At 44.6% G+C, this 17,409-nt stretch overlaps 1 protein-coding gene across 1 annotated transcript in view; it reads left to right on the plus strand.

Moving 5' to 3' along the window:
* Positions 1 to 17,409, plus strand: part of CDCP1 (CUB domain containing protein 1) — a 64,901-nt gene that overhangs the window by 31,417 nt on the left and 16,075 nt on the right. The window contains exons 3-4 of the mRNA XM_032161831.2: positions 3,243 to 3,605; positions 4,848 to 5,216. Coding sequence (XP_032017722.1) covers positions 3,243 to 3,605; positions 4,848 to 5,216 — 732 coding nt within the window. The remainder of the gene's footprint in view (positions 1 to 3,242; positions 3,606 to 4,847; positions 5,217 to 17,409) is intronic.

Below are 17,409 nucleotides of genomic sequence, written 5' to 3' on the forward strand. Positions count from 1 at the left end.
AGAAAAACTAAGAATTTTTAAAGTGTAAATTCTCCCCTATATTAATTTTCAATATAAATCAATTATAATTAAAATTTTAATGAAGCTTTTATAGAGCTAAAGAGAACGTTGATATATTTAAGAACGCAGTGGAATGGTGTGTTGCTACTAAGAGAATGAAGTAAGTTTGTGTATTTGACATAGAAAGATGCCCAAAATAGTTTTGTTCCATTAAAAACAATGCAGCTTATAGTAGGACAATAGTTTATATAGTTTGATGCTACTCTATTAAATACACACATGTGCACATGCACACTTACATACATGCACAGAAACATGCACACACAATCATACGGAACTCAAAGTCTGGAGGGATAAACTCCAAAACTCCAAAATTCTAACTTTATACTACTCTATAGGGGATAGCAGAGGGGAACAGTTGACATTTTCTTCTTTCTACTTTTCTGTACTTCCCCACCCCACCCCACCCCCCACCTTTTTTTTTTCTGTCACTCAGGCTGGAGTGCAGTGGTGACCACAGCTCACTGTAGCCTCAAACCTCCTGGGGTCAGGTGATCCTCCCACCTCAGCCCCTGGGGTAGCTGGGCACACACCACCACACCCACTTGTCTTTTTGTTTGTTTTCAAAACAACTATACATTACTTTTATAATCAGTTAAACCAGTAAGTGACTTCCACTTTGAAAAAGGAAAAATGTAACAAATGACACATTTCACAAGTCAAGCCTTTGAGTGCATTCAGTCTCTCAATCCTAGGATGCCCACATGGCTTACTATGTAGTAAAAACCCATGCTCACAACTTTTGAAAATGATATGAAAATATCAATTTCTAAAATAATAAATCTAGACACTGAATCAGGTCCAGTGGTCCACCTGCCCTTCACTGCCTTTTCTGAACAATCATTCTGAAATCAGCATCAGATAAAATTTGACATCTCCATTCTCATCTCTTCTTGAATAGTTCCATGAGAGTTAATGAAAGTTGGCTGAGTGTGGTGGCTCATGCCTGTAATCCCAGTACTCTGGGAGGCCGAGGCAGGTGGATCACCTGAGGTCAGGAGTTCAAGACCAGCCTGGCCAAAATAGTGAAACCCCATCTCTACTAAAAATACAAAAAAAATTACCCAGGCATGGTGGCACACGCCTATAGTCCCAGCTACTTGGGAGGCTGAGGCAGGAGGATCACCTGAACCTGGGAGACAGGTTGCAGTGAGCCAAGATGGTGCCACTGCATTCCAGCTTGCGTGACAGAGCAAGACTCCATCTCCAAAAAGAAAAAAAAAAAAAAAGAGAGTTAATGAAAGTAGAAATCTGCTGGGGAAAATGAGTTGTGAATCACTTCAGAAATAATACTTCTCCATCCTCTGGACAGGAATCATTTTAGTTATTTAAAATGTTTGCACCGGACAGAGTACAGGAGAAGATTCCGAGGCATGCCGATCATTTTGACTACTCTTACCTGTGTGTTCATCCTAAAAAACAAAGCTCTTAGCATCAAATGAACAATTGTTTTCATAACCTGACTCTCGCAGTGTCACATGGCTGGTGACAGAGCTGAGGCTGGGAGATGGGGCTTTTTGACTCCAGATTTTGCTATAGAATTAAATCAGAATCCCCGGGATGGCCCAGACGTGTAGTTTTTAAATGGCCTGCAGGTGAGTTGTAGGTAGAACCAGAGCTAAGAGTCACTGTCTTACTAGAGTTAAGTGTTCCCACAAAAGTACAGAACCTAGCCAGAGCCAACTGATGTTGCCCTGGGCACACTGGAGGTGTGAGTGGAAAATCACTTGAGGTCAGCTTTTGAAAGAAAGAGGTGGCTTGATATAAAATCCATCGAAGTTTCCATGAGCTCCTAAAATAGGAACTACCTTTACCAACATGCAAAGTCTAATTTTAGTCACGTTAGTCACCATGTTATCTAACCCTGTGTTATTGGTTAGACAGCGTAGTGCATTGGCAAGAAAGGGTTGACCAAACACAGCCTGAGCTTTCGTCCTGGGATCTGGGATTGCCGTGTACTTGCTGCAAGTGCCAGCCCAAGTCGCTTGGATCCACAGCTGCTTTGCAAAAATCAGAGGTCTGGCTTGGATGACCTCAGAGATCCAAGACTGATCTGAAATTCTCCATAATTCTATTTTGAGTGGACAGTACTTTCAAATACCCCAATAGAACAGCAGTAAAGATTCACAAATTATTATTATGGAGGCCAGAGTCCATCACACCTTTCAGACGCCCCGTGCTCAAGACAACAAAACCTTAATGTTACATTGCCTACTTTCTGTTTCTTCCTCTTGTTTCCTCTTTGATGATAATATTTCTTGCTTTGTTTTAAAAGGCTTAGGAAACAAATATATCAAAGGATGTTATTAGCTGTTAGCCTTAAAAAAAGAAATTCAACTGCAGTGGTTATAAAATATCAGCATTAAGGCAGTGCAGGAAGAGAAATGGTGCCGCCAGATTCCAGCTGTCCCGGGGAGTTGCACGTTCAGAGTATATTTGCTATGTTGATGAATGTGTTGATGGGGAAACCAGTTTTAAAGGATGGATCTTGGCACTGTGCTCTACAAATTGTGAAATCGTGACTCTCTCAGTACAGGAGAAGTAGGAGATCCCAAAGCACTGACTTTGCTACAAATGCCCTCCTTCTGGCTTCACCCACTGGACCCCAGGAGCTTAATCTGGAAATCACAGTAGTTAAGAGATGTCTCAAGTCTGGTGACCTTGAAGCAGAGCCTGAGACAGGATTTTTTAAGTCAGTGATCAAGAAAGTGCTCTCAGAAGTGAGGAAAGCAGGATAGAGCAGGGCATATAGCCGAATGCAGGTGTGGTTTTAGCTGAAGAGTAGCCTCAGCCTGACCCCATGGGGAGCTCTGGAGTATGAATAGCATACCCAGGTTATGTCACTTGAAGCAAGGAGGTCAGACTTTTTAATTCCTGCAGGAGGCCATTATTGGCTGTAGACAGCACCTCTCCCTTGGGATGGGCATGAGGGGCTGCAACACCTCTCAGGCTTTTCTGGTTCAAGGCAGCTCCCCCGAGCTGAGGCACTTTCCCGAAGGAGGGTACATCTGTGAGCCATTGGCCACTAAGACTCACAGCAGTTGGGGCCTGGGTGCCCCTGCCTGGTAAAGGCCACCTTGGGGGAGCCCCAAAGAGTCTACTACAGGGGGCTGAGTGGTGGAGGAGTGGTGTGGGGCCTTGGAGCATCTGTGATCAAAATTGGTTTTGTGACTGTTTTTCAGACTGTATATCGGGCCCATGTCCTTTTGGGGAGGTTCAGCTTCAGCCCTCGACATCGTTGTTGCCTACCCTCAACAGAACTTTCATCTGGGATGTCAAAGCTCATAAGAGCATCGGTTTAGAGCTGCAGTTTTCCATCCCTCGCCTGAGGCAGATCGGTCCGGGTGAGAGCTGCCCAGACGGAGTCACTCACTCCATCAGCGGCCGAATCGATGCCACCGTGGTCAGGATCGGAACCTTCTGCAGCAATGGCACTGTGTCCCGGATCAAGATGCAAGAAGGAGTGAAAATGGCCTTACACCTACCATGGTTCCACCCCAGAAATGTCTCTGGCTTCAGCATTGCAAACCGCTCATCTATAAAACGTGAGCAAGCCCCTTCCCACTGTCTGATTAGGTTAAAACACATAAGATCATCATTGTTCTAGGTCAGAAATGGTCAAATGTCAGCAGATCTCTAATACTCGATCTAAAAACCATAAAGGAAGATCTTGCTCTTCTATAAGTGACAAGGTTCACTCATTCCTAGTGTGAACCCCCTCTTCTCTATTAAACAAACGGGGTGATTCTCTTTGTCCTTTTTGCATGTGATATTTGTTTTCAAAAAAAATGACAAGGGATTGGTTCTACAGACCCACCTTGATTCCTTCATTTCTAACTTCTTTGTCTTCCATCTCTTTCACATTTTCTGTAAACGTATCAGTGATGTGCAGAGCTCACTCACACTGGCTCATAAAAGCTGTTTTTTGTTTTTGTTTTTGTTTTTTGTTTGTTTTGAGAAAGAGTCTTGGTCTGTGGCCCAGGCTGGAGTGCAGTGGCACTGTCTTGGCTCACTGCAACCTCTACCTCCAGGTTCAAGCGATTCTCCTGCCTCAGCCTCCCAAGTAGCTGGGACCATAGGCGTGTGCCACCACACCCAGCTAAGTTTTGTATTTTCAGTAGAGATGGGGGGTTTCACCATGTTGGCCAGGCTGGTCTCGAACTCCTGACCTCAGGTAATCCTCCTGCCTTGGCCTCCCAAAGTGCTGGGATTACAGGCATGAGCCACTGCACCTGGCAGAGAGCTGACTGTTAAGTGTTCAGGCATTTTGTGAGCCGATGTGAAACAGATCCGTTATAAAAAATAGAATTAAATTAACTTATAATTACATAATTTTTAAAACAAAGGTAATAAATACTCAAAACTCGTCACTTCCTAATTATTTTACTGTTGCCTGTGCTCTCAGGGTTATTTGTGTTGTTGTATCTGTATGGAGGGAATAATGTAAAGGTGTGCTACTGCCCAACTCTACATTCAGTCACCTGGTGTTGGTAGCTTGAAATCAGCTGTGGTGGGATTATTTCCATCCACTATGGAAGTGGGCAGACGCTATAAGTCAGGGCTTTCCCCTCCACCACTGGACCGGTTTTTAATATTTACTCGCACACCACTGATGTGTCTGCATTCCCAATCTCTGCCTTGAGTCCAAATATACAGTATCTAGACCCACTGCTCAGGATCTGAGAACTGCAGCCATTTTTCCTATACGCCCACCCCTCGGCTGCAGACAACCAGGACAGGGTCTAATGGCTCCCTATTCTTTCTGGTTTGGGTTCCACTCCCAATAGGTCTGTGCATCATCGAGTCTGTGTTTGAGGGTGAAGGCTCAGCAACCCTGATGTCTGCCAACTACCCAGAAGGCTTCCCTGAGGATGAGCTCATGACGTGGCAGTTTGTCATTCCTGCACACCTGCGGGCCAGCGTCTCCTTCCTCAACTTCAACCTCTCCAACTGCGAGAGGAAGGAGGAGCGGGTTGAATACTACATCCCGGGCTCCACCACCAACCCCGAGGTGTTCAAGCTGGAGGACAAGCAGCCTGGGAACATGGCGGGGAACTTCAACCTCTCTCTGCAAGGCTGTGACCAAGATGCCCAAAGTCCAGGGATCCTCCGGCTGCAGTTCCAAGTTTTGGTCCAACATCCACAAAACGAAAGCAGTGAGTGAGCCCCACTTTCCTTTTTCTTCCTCCTCCAGCACCTTCGTTGTTTCCTGGGTAGTCTGCCTGGGGTGAGGCTCCCTTCCTGTTTCTCATCTGTGGCTTCTGAAACACTTAGACTCTGGACCCGGTAAGAGTTTCAGGAAGTGGGTTGCTAGGCAGTTAGACGGGCTCGTTGGTGAACACCTGGTATGTAGTTCCATTTCAGCACAATAAAAAGCAATCTTGCATTCAAGATGCTAAATTGTTTTTAACGAAGGCATTGAGAGGTCATTTTCTAGATCTTATGTCTTGACCCTGCAATGTGAATGAGGATGTCACCCACGCCATCAGCGATGATGATGGGAACTGACAGTTTTATGGCTCAGCACCCCTACTATGGACACATACTCTGCATGTCATCTTGGGTTGGGCACGCCACTTACACAGTCTCAGCTAATCTTTATTGCAACTCTGTAGGGGAGGTGGGAATTATCTTTATTTACTAATGAGAAACCAGAAGGTTCAGACAGGTTACGGAACTGGCCTGACATCACACAACTTGTCAAGAGCAGAGCAAGCTCAGAACCCTGAGCCTGTGCTCTGGCCCATACTGAAGCCCAATTAGGGTGATGCGAATTAGGTTGGACATCATTCCACAAACATTGCTGAGGTGCCATGAACATAGAGGAGCGGAGTTAAGGCCAGGACTAGGGTAAGGCAAAGTGCCCAGGGTGCAATATTTAAGCAGGTACCCACTCTCAGGGTCATATAATTGCAAGGTCAGCCCCTGAGAGTGAGCACTCCTCAAATTTTGCTCCCTGGGTGCCTGGCTTGCCTCACCCCAGTCTTGGCCCTGAGGGGTGTAGTGCAGATTTTGGGATAAAAGATACGAAATGAACTCAGAGTGGCTCTTCCTGGGGCTCATGTATGATGTGAAGGAGTGAGTTGTGACAACTGGTCTCGAACCAGGACATTTCTGATATGTGCTGAGGATGGGCGCTGTCCAGAGGGCTGATTCTCATTCTTGTTTTTACTATTATTTACTTCTAGGAAGTGGGCAGAGCCAGGCAGAAAAATTAAGTGGGAGTGTGGAATGGCACGCTGCTGATTTTTGTAGGGCTGATAAGCATCTGAAAAGTAGAAGTGTGGGATCCAACTGGTGCTGCCCTGGAAACGTCCATGTGTATTTATGTATAATGTGTGTATAGATATGTATACATGGGGCCAGGCACGGTGGCTCATGCCTGTAATCCCAGCACTTTGGGAGACCAAGGCAGGCAAATCAGGAGGTCAGGAGTTTGAGACCAGCCTGGCCTACATGGCAAAACCCCGTCTCTACAAAAAATTCAATAATTAGCCAGGCGTGATGGTGCGCACCTGTAATCCCAGCTACTTGGGAGGCTGAGGCATGGAAATCGCTTGAACCCAGAAGGCAGAGGTTGCAGTGAGCCAAGATTGGGCCACTGCACTCCAGCCTGGGTGACAGAGTGAGACTCTGTCTCAAAAAAAAAAAAAATATATATATATATATATATATATGTATACATGCACATATATATATAGTGTGTGTGTATGTATCCATTGAGACATTTTTATGATTCCACTGTCACAATTGTACAATCAGAATGTTGAAAACAGCCACAAAAGGATTTAGAAATGGAGTGGGTTTGGGGCTTAGAGGACAAGGGGATTTGTTTATCACCTCAGTCATGGTGGAATGCTGCTTAGAAGCTCTGATTAATTCTGCTAACTGTAACATCAGCTGGGTTGATTTCTAAAACTAATCAAATTGTTAAACGTGCTATAAACAGCATCAAGAAGGACATGGATTTAGTGCTGAGATTAAAGGGCAATAACTGCCGTTGAGAGGTGTTTAGCAGTGTCAAGGCCTCTAACTTTGCACTGTTTCCAGCAGAGTGAGTAGACTTGGCGGCAGAAATATCTTTGGGGATAAATTTAGGTTGGGCTGGACTGCCTAAGAACTCTGATTTCTGGGCAGCTTCATCTTGATCCTCTGAACCCCTATGTGGACCCTAAATTTCAAGGGCTAGCCCAAGGAAGCCAGTCCTGTGCCCCCACGTTTGTCTGGCCCATTCTTTTTTTTTATTTTTTTAGGCAGAGTCTTGCTCTGTCACCTAGGCTGGAGTGCAGTAGTGTGATCTCGGCTCTCAGCTGACTGTAACCTCCACCTCCCAGGTTCAAGCGATTCTCCTGCCTCAGCTTCTTGAGTAGCTGGGATTACAGGTGCCTGCCATCACACCCAACTAATTTTTTGTATTTTTAGTAGAGATGGGGTTTCACCATGTTGGCCAGGCTGGTCTTGAACTCCTGGCCTCAAGTGATCCTCCCGCCTTGGCCTCCCAAAGTGCTGGGATTACAGGTGTGAGCCACCACTCCCAGCCCCCATTCTTTATTCTCTCTCATTTGCTAAGTTTTTGTAGGCAGCTTGTATTGCAGGCAGCATAGCCCCATTAAGGGCAATGGCCTGGAGTTGGCCTGCATGGATTTGAATCTGGTTCCCCCACTTACTTTGACCATAGGCAAGTCACTCCACCTCTTTGTGACCCAGTTGCTCATCTGTAAAGTGGAAGTGGTAAGACTGTCCTCATCGGGGTGTTGTGAGGACAGTGTGAGGTAGCACAGTGCCTGGCAGATAGTGAGTGCTCTTTAAATGTTTCCTGCAGGGTTCTAGGTCAAGGCAGGCATGCAGGGTTAGAAAAGACACAACATGGGCCGGACACGGTGGCTCGTGACTGTAATCCCGCACTTTCAGAGGCCGAGGTGGGCAGATCATAAGGTCAGGAGTTTGAGACCAGCCTGGCCAATATGGTGAAACCCCATCTGTACTAAAAATACAAAAAATTAGCCGGGCATGGTGGCAGGCACCTGTAGTCCCAGCTACTCAGGAGGCTGAGGCAGGAGAATCGCTTGAACCCAGGAGGTAGAGGTTGCAGTAAGCCAGTATTGTGCCACTGCACTCCAGCCTGGGCAACACAGCAAGACTCCATTTCAAAAAAAAAGAAAGGAAAGAAAGACACAACATTTGTCCAAACAAAGAGATTAGACTGTGGCCCCAGAAATGATTGGTAGGATGCAGCAAGTCAATCATGGAAGGAGTTCCAATGGCATGTGGTGAGGTTGGAGGCAGGAGAGTGGACCGCAGCTAGTAGGAATACCAAGGGGAGACTCTGGACGGAGTCTGGCCCTTCTCAGGCTGTGCAGGAGGCCCCATCTGTGCCAATGGTGTGTGCCGCTCATGATCACTGGAAGAGCTCTATGTTCTCCTGCTTTCTTAGCCTTGGAGGTGAGAAAGTAGCTGAGAGAGGGGCCTCAAGGTGACTGAGTTTTGGATCAGAGCCTCTGCCCTTGCTTCTCCTGTGAGTGCTAGAGGAAAATCTCCTGGGGCTAGTCTCCCCCTCGACCCCTTCACTGCTGCACCTCTCTGAGTCCAACCCAGGCTTTGCCCTAACTTGACCTTCCTTTGTCCCCAGAAGCAGGGGAACAACTACCCAGACCAAAGCCACTACTCCAGGAGTGCACATGTGGGTGGTTTGCATTCTTCATACAACATGGATTTATCCGTCTCCATGTCTGCATCTCACTAAACTCCTCCCAGTCAGGAATCTTATCTTATTGCTCTTTCTATTCCCACCACAGCTTCTGGTACATTCCAGGCCCTCCATAAATCCGTGTTGCACCAATCTCAGGAGTCAGCATCTTGTCCAAAGTGGCTTAAGAGCCAGATGCGCCATAAGAATCCACAGCCCATCTGAAGGGGCAAGGCAGATACAGTGAAGTGGGGCGCCCATGAGAGCAGCTGCTTGGTGTGGGGGCAGACAAGGAGAAGGGCATCAGAAATAAGAGCAAAGGCAGAGCCCAGAGACCTTCTCAAGCCAAAGAGCAACCATAGAAAGCCAGAGTCTCAGCAGGGGTGGAGAAAGCTGTGAGAGGCACCAGCCAGCCCAAACCCCTCATTATCCACAGCAGGACCTGAGCACAGTGGGCCCAGGCTACAAAAAAACAGACAGATGTTGCCTTGAATATAATTGTCCAAAAAACAAAATAAAAATATCTACTATCAGTCCTCTCTCTACTTTGCTGAGAAACATCAGGTAGGTTCAAACTAGACCCAGAGAACTCCTGCAGGGAGTATTTTTCCATGGCTTGACCACAAACATCCTGTGTTTGGGGTCATGTATGATTACCCAGGAACTGAGGAATAACTGATGTGGCCATCCGTGACCACATCTGTAAGCAGTGATGGCTTCAGCTGCCCACAATGTGCAAACCAGGGATGTCTGAGAGCTCAGTTCATGTTCACCTCTACCAAACAAATCTTGTTTTTAAGTGCTCCACAATGCACCCCCTCCTTTCTTTTTTGATATCACAATATTACCATGTCATGCCTCGTGTTATTACCACTTTCACCAGGCAGCCTGTTTCTCTCTTTGTATAATTTCTAAAGGTTCAAGTGGCCCTGCTGATAATGATTATATGAGTTAATGGTACAGTATTCTACCCATTATATTATATTCTACCCATCTATATATCTACCCATCTATAAGGCTTTAGGGAGAGCCTTCTAGCCTACTAGCCTACTGCTTTATGCATCCTCTTCTAGCTTTTGGAAAATCTGTTTGCTTTCCTGAAAATACCAAACAAACTATTATCTTCAAAACCCGTGGGCTTCTGGGTGATCATGAGTCACATACGACAAGCAGATGTGCATTTCCAGTGTGTTACACAGGACGCTTTGTTAACCACTCTGGGTGAATGCTGGTTGTGGAAGCAGATACATTGCTCCTTTTTTGGCTTTTACAACCTCCATAAGCCACCTGGAACCTTAAATAATCATTGGCTTTGTTTTTGCGTCTTGTTTTTTGTTTTTGTTGGGTAACTTGTGCTCCATGAGTCTTAAATTTGTCCTGCTGAGCTGATAGGTATTATGGCCTTTGACTTACTCCCATGGAGTCCATTTCAAAAAAAAATGTCTATCTATAGATGCCACAAAAATGATTAGGGGCCTTTATGAAACATCGGTCAGTAACCCAATCCCTTCAAAGTTCCCCAGTGTGGCTTTTAAAACAGTGTCAATAACTATTAAATAGTGAAGGGTTTTCTTTTGGTGGGGGGTGGGGGTTAAACATCAGGCTCAAATGTTTTTGTTTGTTTTGTTTTTTGAGACAGAGTTTCACTCTTGTTGCCCAGGCTGGAGTGCAATGGCAAGATCTCGGCTCACCGCAACCTCCGCCTCCTGGGTTCAAGCGATTCTCCTGCCTCAGCTTCCCAAGTAGCTGGGATTACAGGCATGTGCCACCACGCCCAGCTAATTTTGTATTTTCAGTAAAGACGGGGTTTCTCCATGTTGGTCAGGCTGGTCTCAAACTCTCCACCTCAGGTGATCTGCCCACCTCAGCCTCCCAAAGTGCCAGGATTACAGGCGTGAGCCACCACACCCAGCCTCAAATGTTTTTTATATGAAGGCATCTGCAATCTTGTAGAAAAACTATGAGATTCTTTCAAGGCAGGAAACTGTGTCCAGATCACAGATCTGCCCCTTTATTAGGGAACATTGAGCGGTTAATTTGCAACCTTCTCAGCTGTAAAATAACAATAGTCATTCATCCTTCCCCCCATGTTGTGAGGGTGAGATAAGGCAACTTGTCAAAGCACACAGAACACACTGAGTAAAGATCTGTCTTGTCTTTCCATAGATTTATGAATGTTAATAGGTAATTTTACATTTAAAACACCCATCTGTGAGAGGTGAAGCCTGCACATTTCCACCCTGTTTTGCCTGCTGAAGCCATATATGAAAACATTCTGTAGGCAACAGGGAAATTCACTGTGTCTACCCCTCAGGTTCCTCAGGTTATTTTGAGATCCAGCCAAAAGAAGTGTGGAAAGAACATGTGTAAAATGACTAATGAATGAGGTACAAATGCAAAATAGAAAGTGGAATGAAGTGTGATATTATAGAGAGCCTCCTCATAACAGGAGGTCTATCTTGCCCCCAGAGTCAATAAACTGCACTTCTGTTTTAGCTGGGACATGAGGTGTCTCACCACAGTCCACCTGATTATTATACAATAATTTTCAAAAGAAATATAAACTGTAAAACCACAATAGTGTTTCACACCCACTAGAATGGCTAAAACAAGAAAGGCTGAGAACATCAAATGATGGTGAGAATGGATGGCAACAGAACTCTTATGGAGTGCTCCTGGGAGTGTCAAATGGTGTGACCACCTGGGAGAATTGTCTGGCAGATTCTTATGAAGTTAAACCTACACCTACTCTCATAGTCCATTTAGTGTTGCCATAACAGAATGCCTGAGACTAGGTAATTTATAAAGAAAAGAGATTTATTTGGCTCATGATTCTGGTGACTGGAAGGTCCAAGAAGCATGGCACCAGCATCTGCTCAGCTTCTGGTGAGAGCCTCTTGCTGTGCCATAATATAGTAGAGGAGTGGCAAGGGAAGCGGGCATGTGTGAAAAAGATGAGAGGCAGCCTAGCTTTATAACAGCCCACTCTTGTGAAAACTAATCCACTCCCATGGAACTAACCCAGTCTTGTGAGAAAGAGATTAATCTATGTTAACAACCTAATCACCTCTTAAAGGCACCACCTCCCTACATTGCCCCACTGGGGACCAACCACACCTCAATATGAATTTGGGTGGAGACAAGCCATATTCAAAGCATAGTGCCTACCTATGACCCACCTAGGTATTTACTCAAGAGAAAGGAAACTATATGTCTACTCAAACACTTGTAAAAGGATATTCACAGCAGTCTTATCCGTAAAAGTCAAAAACGGAAAACAATCTAAATCACCAATAGAGGAATGGATAAACAAATGTGATATGCTCGTTCATGGAGTACTACTCAGGAATAACAAGGGAAAGAATGACTGATACCCACAACAACATGGATGAACCTAAAAACATCATTCTGCAGAGAGAAGAAAAGCCAGAGACAAAAGAGTATGTACTGTACAATTCCATTTCTATGAAGTTCCAGGGAAGCCAGAATCTGCAGTGATAGAAATGAGAAAATCGTTGCCTTTTAGGGGATGGGAAGTTGGGGGAAACTGACTGGAAAAGAGCACAAAGGAAACTCTGGGATAAGAATGTTCTAGATCTTTCTTTGGGTGATTGATACAATGGATATAACCACATTGTACAAACTCATCACACTGAACACTTAAGATCTGTGTATTTTATTATGTGTAAATTATTTGTAAAACAAACAAACAAAAAAAATCAAGACCAGGTGTGGTGGCTCACGCCTGTAATCCCAACACTTTGGGAGGCCGAGGCAGGCACATTTGGTTGAGCCCAAAGGAGTTTGAGACCAGCCTGGGCAACATGGCAAAACCCTGCCTCTACAAAAAATAGCTGGGTGTGGTGGCATGCGCTACTAGGGAGTGGTCCCAGCTACTAGGGAGGCTGAGGTGGGAGAATCGCTTGAGGCCAGGAAGCGGAGGCTGCAGTGAGCCATAAACTCCAGCCTGGGTGACAGAGTTGACAGCATGAAACTGTCTCAAAATAATAATGTTTTTGTGTTTGTTTGTTTGTTTGTTTGTTTGTTTAGTAGAGACAGGGTTTCACCATACTGGCCAGGTTGGTCTCGAACTCCTAACGTCAAGTGATCTGCCCATCTCAGCCTCCCAAAGTGCTGGGGTTACAGACATGAGCCACCATGCCTAGCAAATAATTTTTTTTTTAATCAAGGGAAGATATATATCGAAAGGTTAAGATGGTATGTTTGAATGTTGGGTCCCATCCACTAGCTAGCTGTGTAAGTTTGGGCAAATTACTTAACCTTTCTAAGCTTTAAATTTGTATTTTATAAAATGAAGATATGCCAGGCATGGGGGCTCATGCCTGTAGTCCCAGCACTTGGGAGGCCGAGGCAGTGGATCACCTGAGGTCAGGAGTTCAAAGCCAACCTGGCCAACATGGTGAAACCCTGTCTCTACAAAAGTACAAAACTTAGCCAGGCATGATGGCGAATGCCTATAATCCCAGCTACTCAGGAGGCTGAGGCGGGGGAATCACTTGAACCTGGGAGGCAGAGGTTGCACTGAGCTGAGATCACACCATTGTACTCCAGCCTGGGTAACAGAGCAAGACTCCATCTCAAAAAAAAATGAAGATAATGAAAACAGTATTACCTAATGCAAATTTAAATTGCAACCTTCTCTAAGGAAAAGTCTATTTATTGTGTGTACCAACACTGGAGCATAGTGTTGAAAGTAGAAACAGACCCTCTGTACATATTTGATGAACGGTTGTTGAACTAAACCAAACCAAGCATCACCACATTTTTTTTTTTGAGACGGAGTTTCGCTCTTGTTGCCCAGGCTGGAGTGCAGTGGCGTGATCTTGGCTCACTGCAACCTCTGCCTTCCAGGTTCAAGTGATTATCCTGCCTCAGCTTCCCGAGTAGCTGGGATTACAGGCATGTGCCACCATGCCCGGCTAATTTTATATTTTTAGTAGAGATGGGGTTTCACCATGTTGGCCAGTCTGGTCTCGAACTCCTCATCTCAGGTGATCTGCCCACCTCAGCCTCCCAAAGTGCTGGGATTACAGACATGAACCACTGCACCCAGCACATGACCACATTTAATACACTTCTACAGCACATTAAGGAACAGCTTCACGGTCATCTTGAGACTGGATGGCAGTTGGCAGAGTTTTTCCATGAGTGTGCCATCTATAAGTGAGCTGCATGAAGCCAGTCCCAGGGCCCACACAATTTCTTGTCTCCTCAGTGCAGCCACCAGGCTAGAGGAGAGGCAACTGGGTCCAAGGAAAGAGTGAACATCATAGAAAGAGCACAGGCTTTGTAATTAGGAAGATGTCGACTTCAATGCCAGTCTCACCACTTCCTGGCCTTAGTTTCTCTGTCTGCGAAATGGTAGTGATAATGCCTCCTATGCTAGATTGCAGTTTTGTTCTAAAATATTCACCATGCCTGCTGAGGGAGCATTAGACTTGGTACTGCATTGCCCACAGCCTTGGCCATGTGGGTTTGCTTTGGCCAATGAGATGTGAACAGAAGTGAGCCTGCCACTTCTGAGAGAAGCCTCAGCACTAATCATGTGGTTCACGTTTTCAAACTCTGTCACAAGACTGCTGTGTCACAAATAGAGGCTTCTTCAACTTGGATCTGGAATTCAGAAGACATAAGCCAGAGCTGCAGCCAACTCACAATGAATATGTAAAGTGAACAAGAAATAAACCCTTGTTATTCTAACCATTCACATTTGGGGATCATTTGTTGCTGCAGCATAATTTAGCCTCAGCTGATTTACACACTCCCTCTCAAGGATATCATGAGGATGAACAGCCTAACATTGTAATTGATCCTCTACCATATACCAGTTTTGGGGAGCCATGAAGTTCACATTCTGGTGGGAAAGATGAACAAGTAAAAGGAAAATCATGACTTCCCATTAAAGATGGATTTACTCCCTTCATACACCCTACTATAATGGGTTTTCTTAGAACATTTTTAAAGCATTTTAAAACATTTGTAAGGTACAATTTTTTTACGTTTTTGAAAGCATAAAATTCAAGGAAAAAAGAGAAATAGAAAGGAAACAATATCATAACATTTCATAGAGTAGAAAGGTGGTAACTGATCCAGCAGACGTGAAAGGGCAGAATCCTAAGCCAACAGTGGGAAAAACCAAGAAGAAATCTGCTTTATCCTGCAAGGCCTCAAGAATTGGCAGCAAGTCCCCTCCAGAACTGGGGGCAAATGTGGGGCTAAGGTGGGAAGAGCCACTAGAGCCCCAGGTGATCTCCTCGACAGCAAGCAGCCAAACAACTGTTCTTCCCTGAGCTGACAGAAGAGAGAAGTTCCTTTTCCTGAGATGAGAGTCCCTGAACCAAAGGTCCCAGTCACATTGAAGGTAGAGGTTCTAAGCTGAACACAGGGGATTGAGTAAAATTGAAGTACTGAGCATGAGGCTCATCCTTCCTTCCCTGGTACCCATGGGTATGTTTCTTCCCTTCGGTAGAGAATGACTTCTTCGCTGGGGGCATCTGACCAACCTAAGAGAAAAGACCCAGAGATATTGATGTTATGGGCTCCCCAGGAAGCAATCTGGTCATATCATCCTACTGAGAAGCCCAGTCAACAAGCAGAGCTATTCCAAATGGCATTAGTGCCTCACTTTAAATAAGAGCAGTGTATAGATCCCCAGACATCTGATGAAGCCTAATGAAAAATACAAAGACTACAACAAATGAATATAAGAAAAGCCACTTGCAGGAAGCAGAGACTATAGAGGGAGAAAGAACTAAAACAAAATCAGCTATCAAGACTCTCAATAAGAAGAGATGCTGCATTTATGTAAAAGGAACAGGTTGTAATTTTTAAAAAGGGCTTTCAGGAGAAAGCTCCTTTTTAATCTCCAAGAGTTCAAAGGAACTCTTGGAGATTAAAAATATGTTAGCAGAAATGAAAGAGTCAAAACGGCTGAAAGATAAAGATGAGGATATCTCCCAGAAAGTGAAGTGAAGACAAAGCCAGCGAGATAGAAAGAAAGAGAAAATATAAAACTCAAGGACCAGTCAAAGAGGCCCAATATCCAAATAGATGGAGTTTTAGAGAGAAAAAATAGAAGGGAATCATCACAAAGTATTTCAGGAACATTTGCCAGGACTGATGGATATGAGTTGCCAATTGGAAGGGACCACCAAACACAGTGGATATAAATAGACCCACACCACGGCATGATATTGTAAAATTTCAGAACATCAGGGACACAGAGACCCTACAAGCTTCTAGAGAAGAGGTAAAAAAGTTTTATACAGAGGAAGAAGAAACCAAATGGCAATCAACTTTATCAGCAACACTGGGTATTATAAAACAATGGAGCAAGATCTTCAAAGTTCTGAAGGAATATTATTTCCAACCTAGAATTTTATACCAAGCCAAACAATGAAGTGTGAAGGTGGAATAAAGACATTTTTAGACCTACAAGATGTAAAAAAGTTTACCCCTATATATACTTTCTCAAGAAGCACCTGAAGGCTGTAATCCACCTAAAAAGAAAGTAAAAATTAAAAAAAAAGAAAGAAAGAAAGAAAGAAAAGACGGATCCAGGAAGCCCAGGATCTAGTCCAAGAGAGAAGCAAAGGGAATCCCATGATGACAGTGAAGGAGATCCAGGACCACACCTGGGCACCAGGCATCAACAGCAGCCCCTTTAGATTAGAGCATTGAAAAGGCTCTGGAGAGATTTCTTAAGAAGTTGAGGAAGTACCTAATGTTTTCAAATTTATTGAAAGGAGATTTATACAAGTGGAAGAGAGTTTGGGTATCAAATTACTGATAAGTACCTAGAAACTAAGGAAATGATTAAAATGATAATAATTCACTACAGGGAACACAAAATTTCATGCAGAAAGGAAAAATAATTATAGTATGCAATATAGTATGACTACCTAAACACTGTTAATATTATTACATAGTCACGATTACACAAACACAGAATGAAGATCTAGCTGAAAATATGATGCTAACTATCAGGAAGATGGGGGAATGGGAATGGGAAGTGTGTGTGGTGTGAGTGTTCGCTAGTCTGTGCTGTGTTGTGGGGATGTGGGGTGTGGAGGGGGTGTGGAGTGAAGGAGGAGAAATCCACATCTTCCTGAGTGGGAAGCCAATAGACAGTGCCTGAAACTGAAAGATCCACAGGCAGCAATGGAAGAGAGCGCGTTATTGAGCAATGGAACAGAGCATGTTTTATTGTGGTTATCCCAGGCTCCTCCCCTGGGGTAACCACAGTCACGGATTTGTCATATTTCTCTCCAGATCTTTTTTCTCTTCATCTGCATACATAAATCTGTACATATAAATAGCTGTTTTGTTTCACAGATACTCAGGAGGCTAAAGCAGGAGAATCTCTTGAACCTGGGAGGTTGAGGCCGCAGTGAGCCATGATCACGCCACTGCACTCCAGCCTGGGTGACAGGGTGGGACTTTGTCCCCCCAAATAATAATAATAATAATAATAATAATAATAAAGGCTGAGAATCTCTGCTTTAAAGTATGTGCATGCATGGATTTGGTAAGATGGAAATGAGGGAAGAGCGTGTGGGGAGACGACTGCAGTGTGTGGCTGGGCCTTGGTAAAGGTAAGCAGGGACTGCAGAAGCAGAAGGGCTTCTAACACGGCTTTGGGG

The sequence above is a fragment of the Hylobates moloch genome, unplaced genomic scaffold (assembly GCF_009828535.3).
Source record: "Hylobates moloch isolate HMO894 unplaced genomic scaffold, HMol_V3 SCAFFOLD_8, whole genome shotgun sequence".
In the NCBI taxonomy this organism is placed as follows: domain Eukaryota; kingdom Metazoa; phylum Chordata; class Mammalia; order Primates; family Hylobatidae; genus Hylobates; species Hylobates moloch.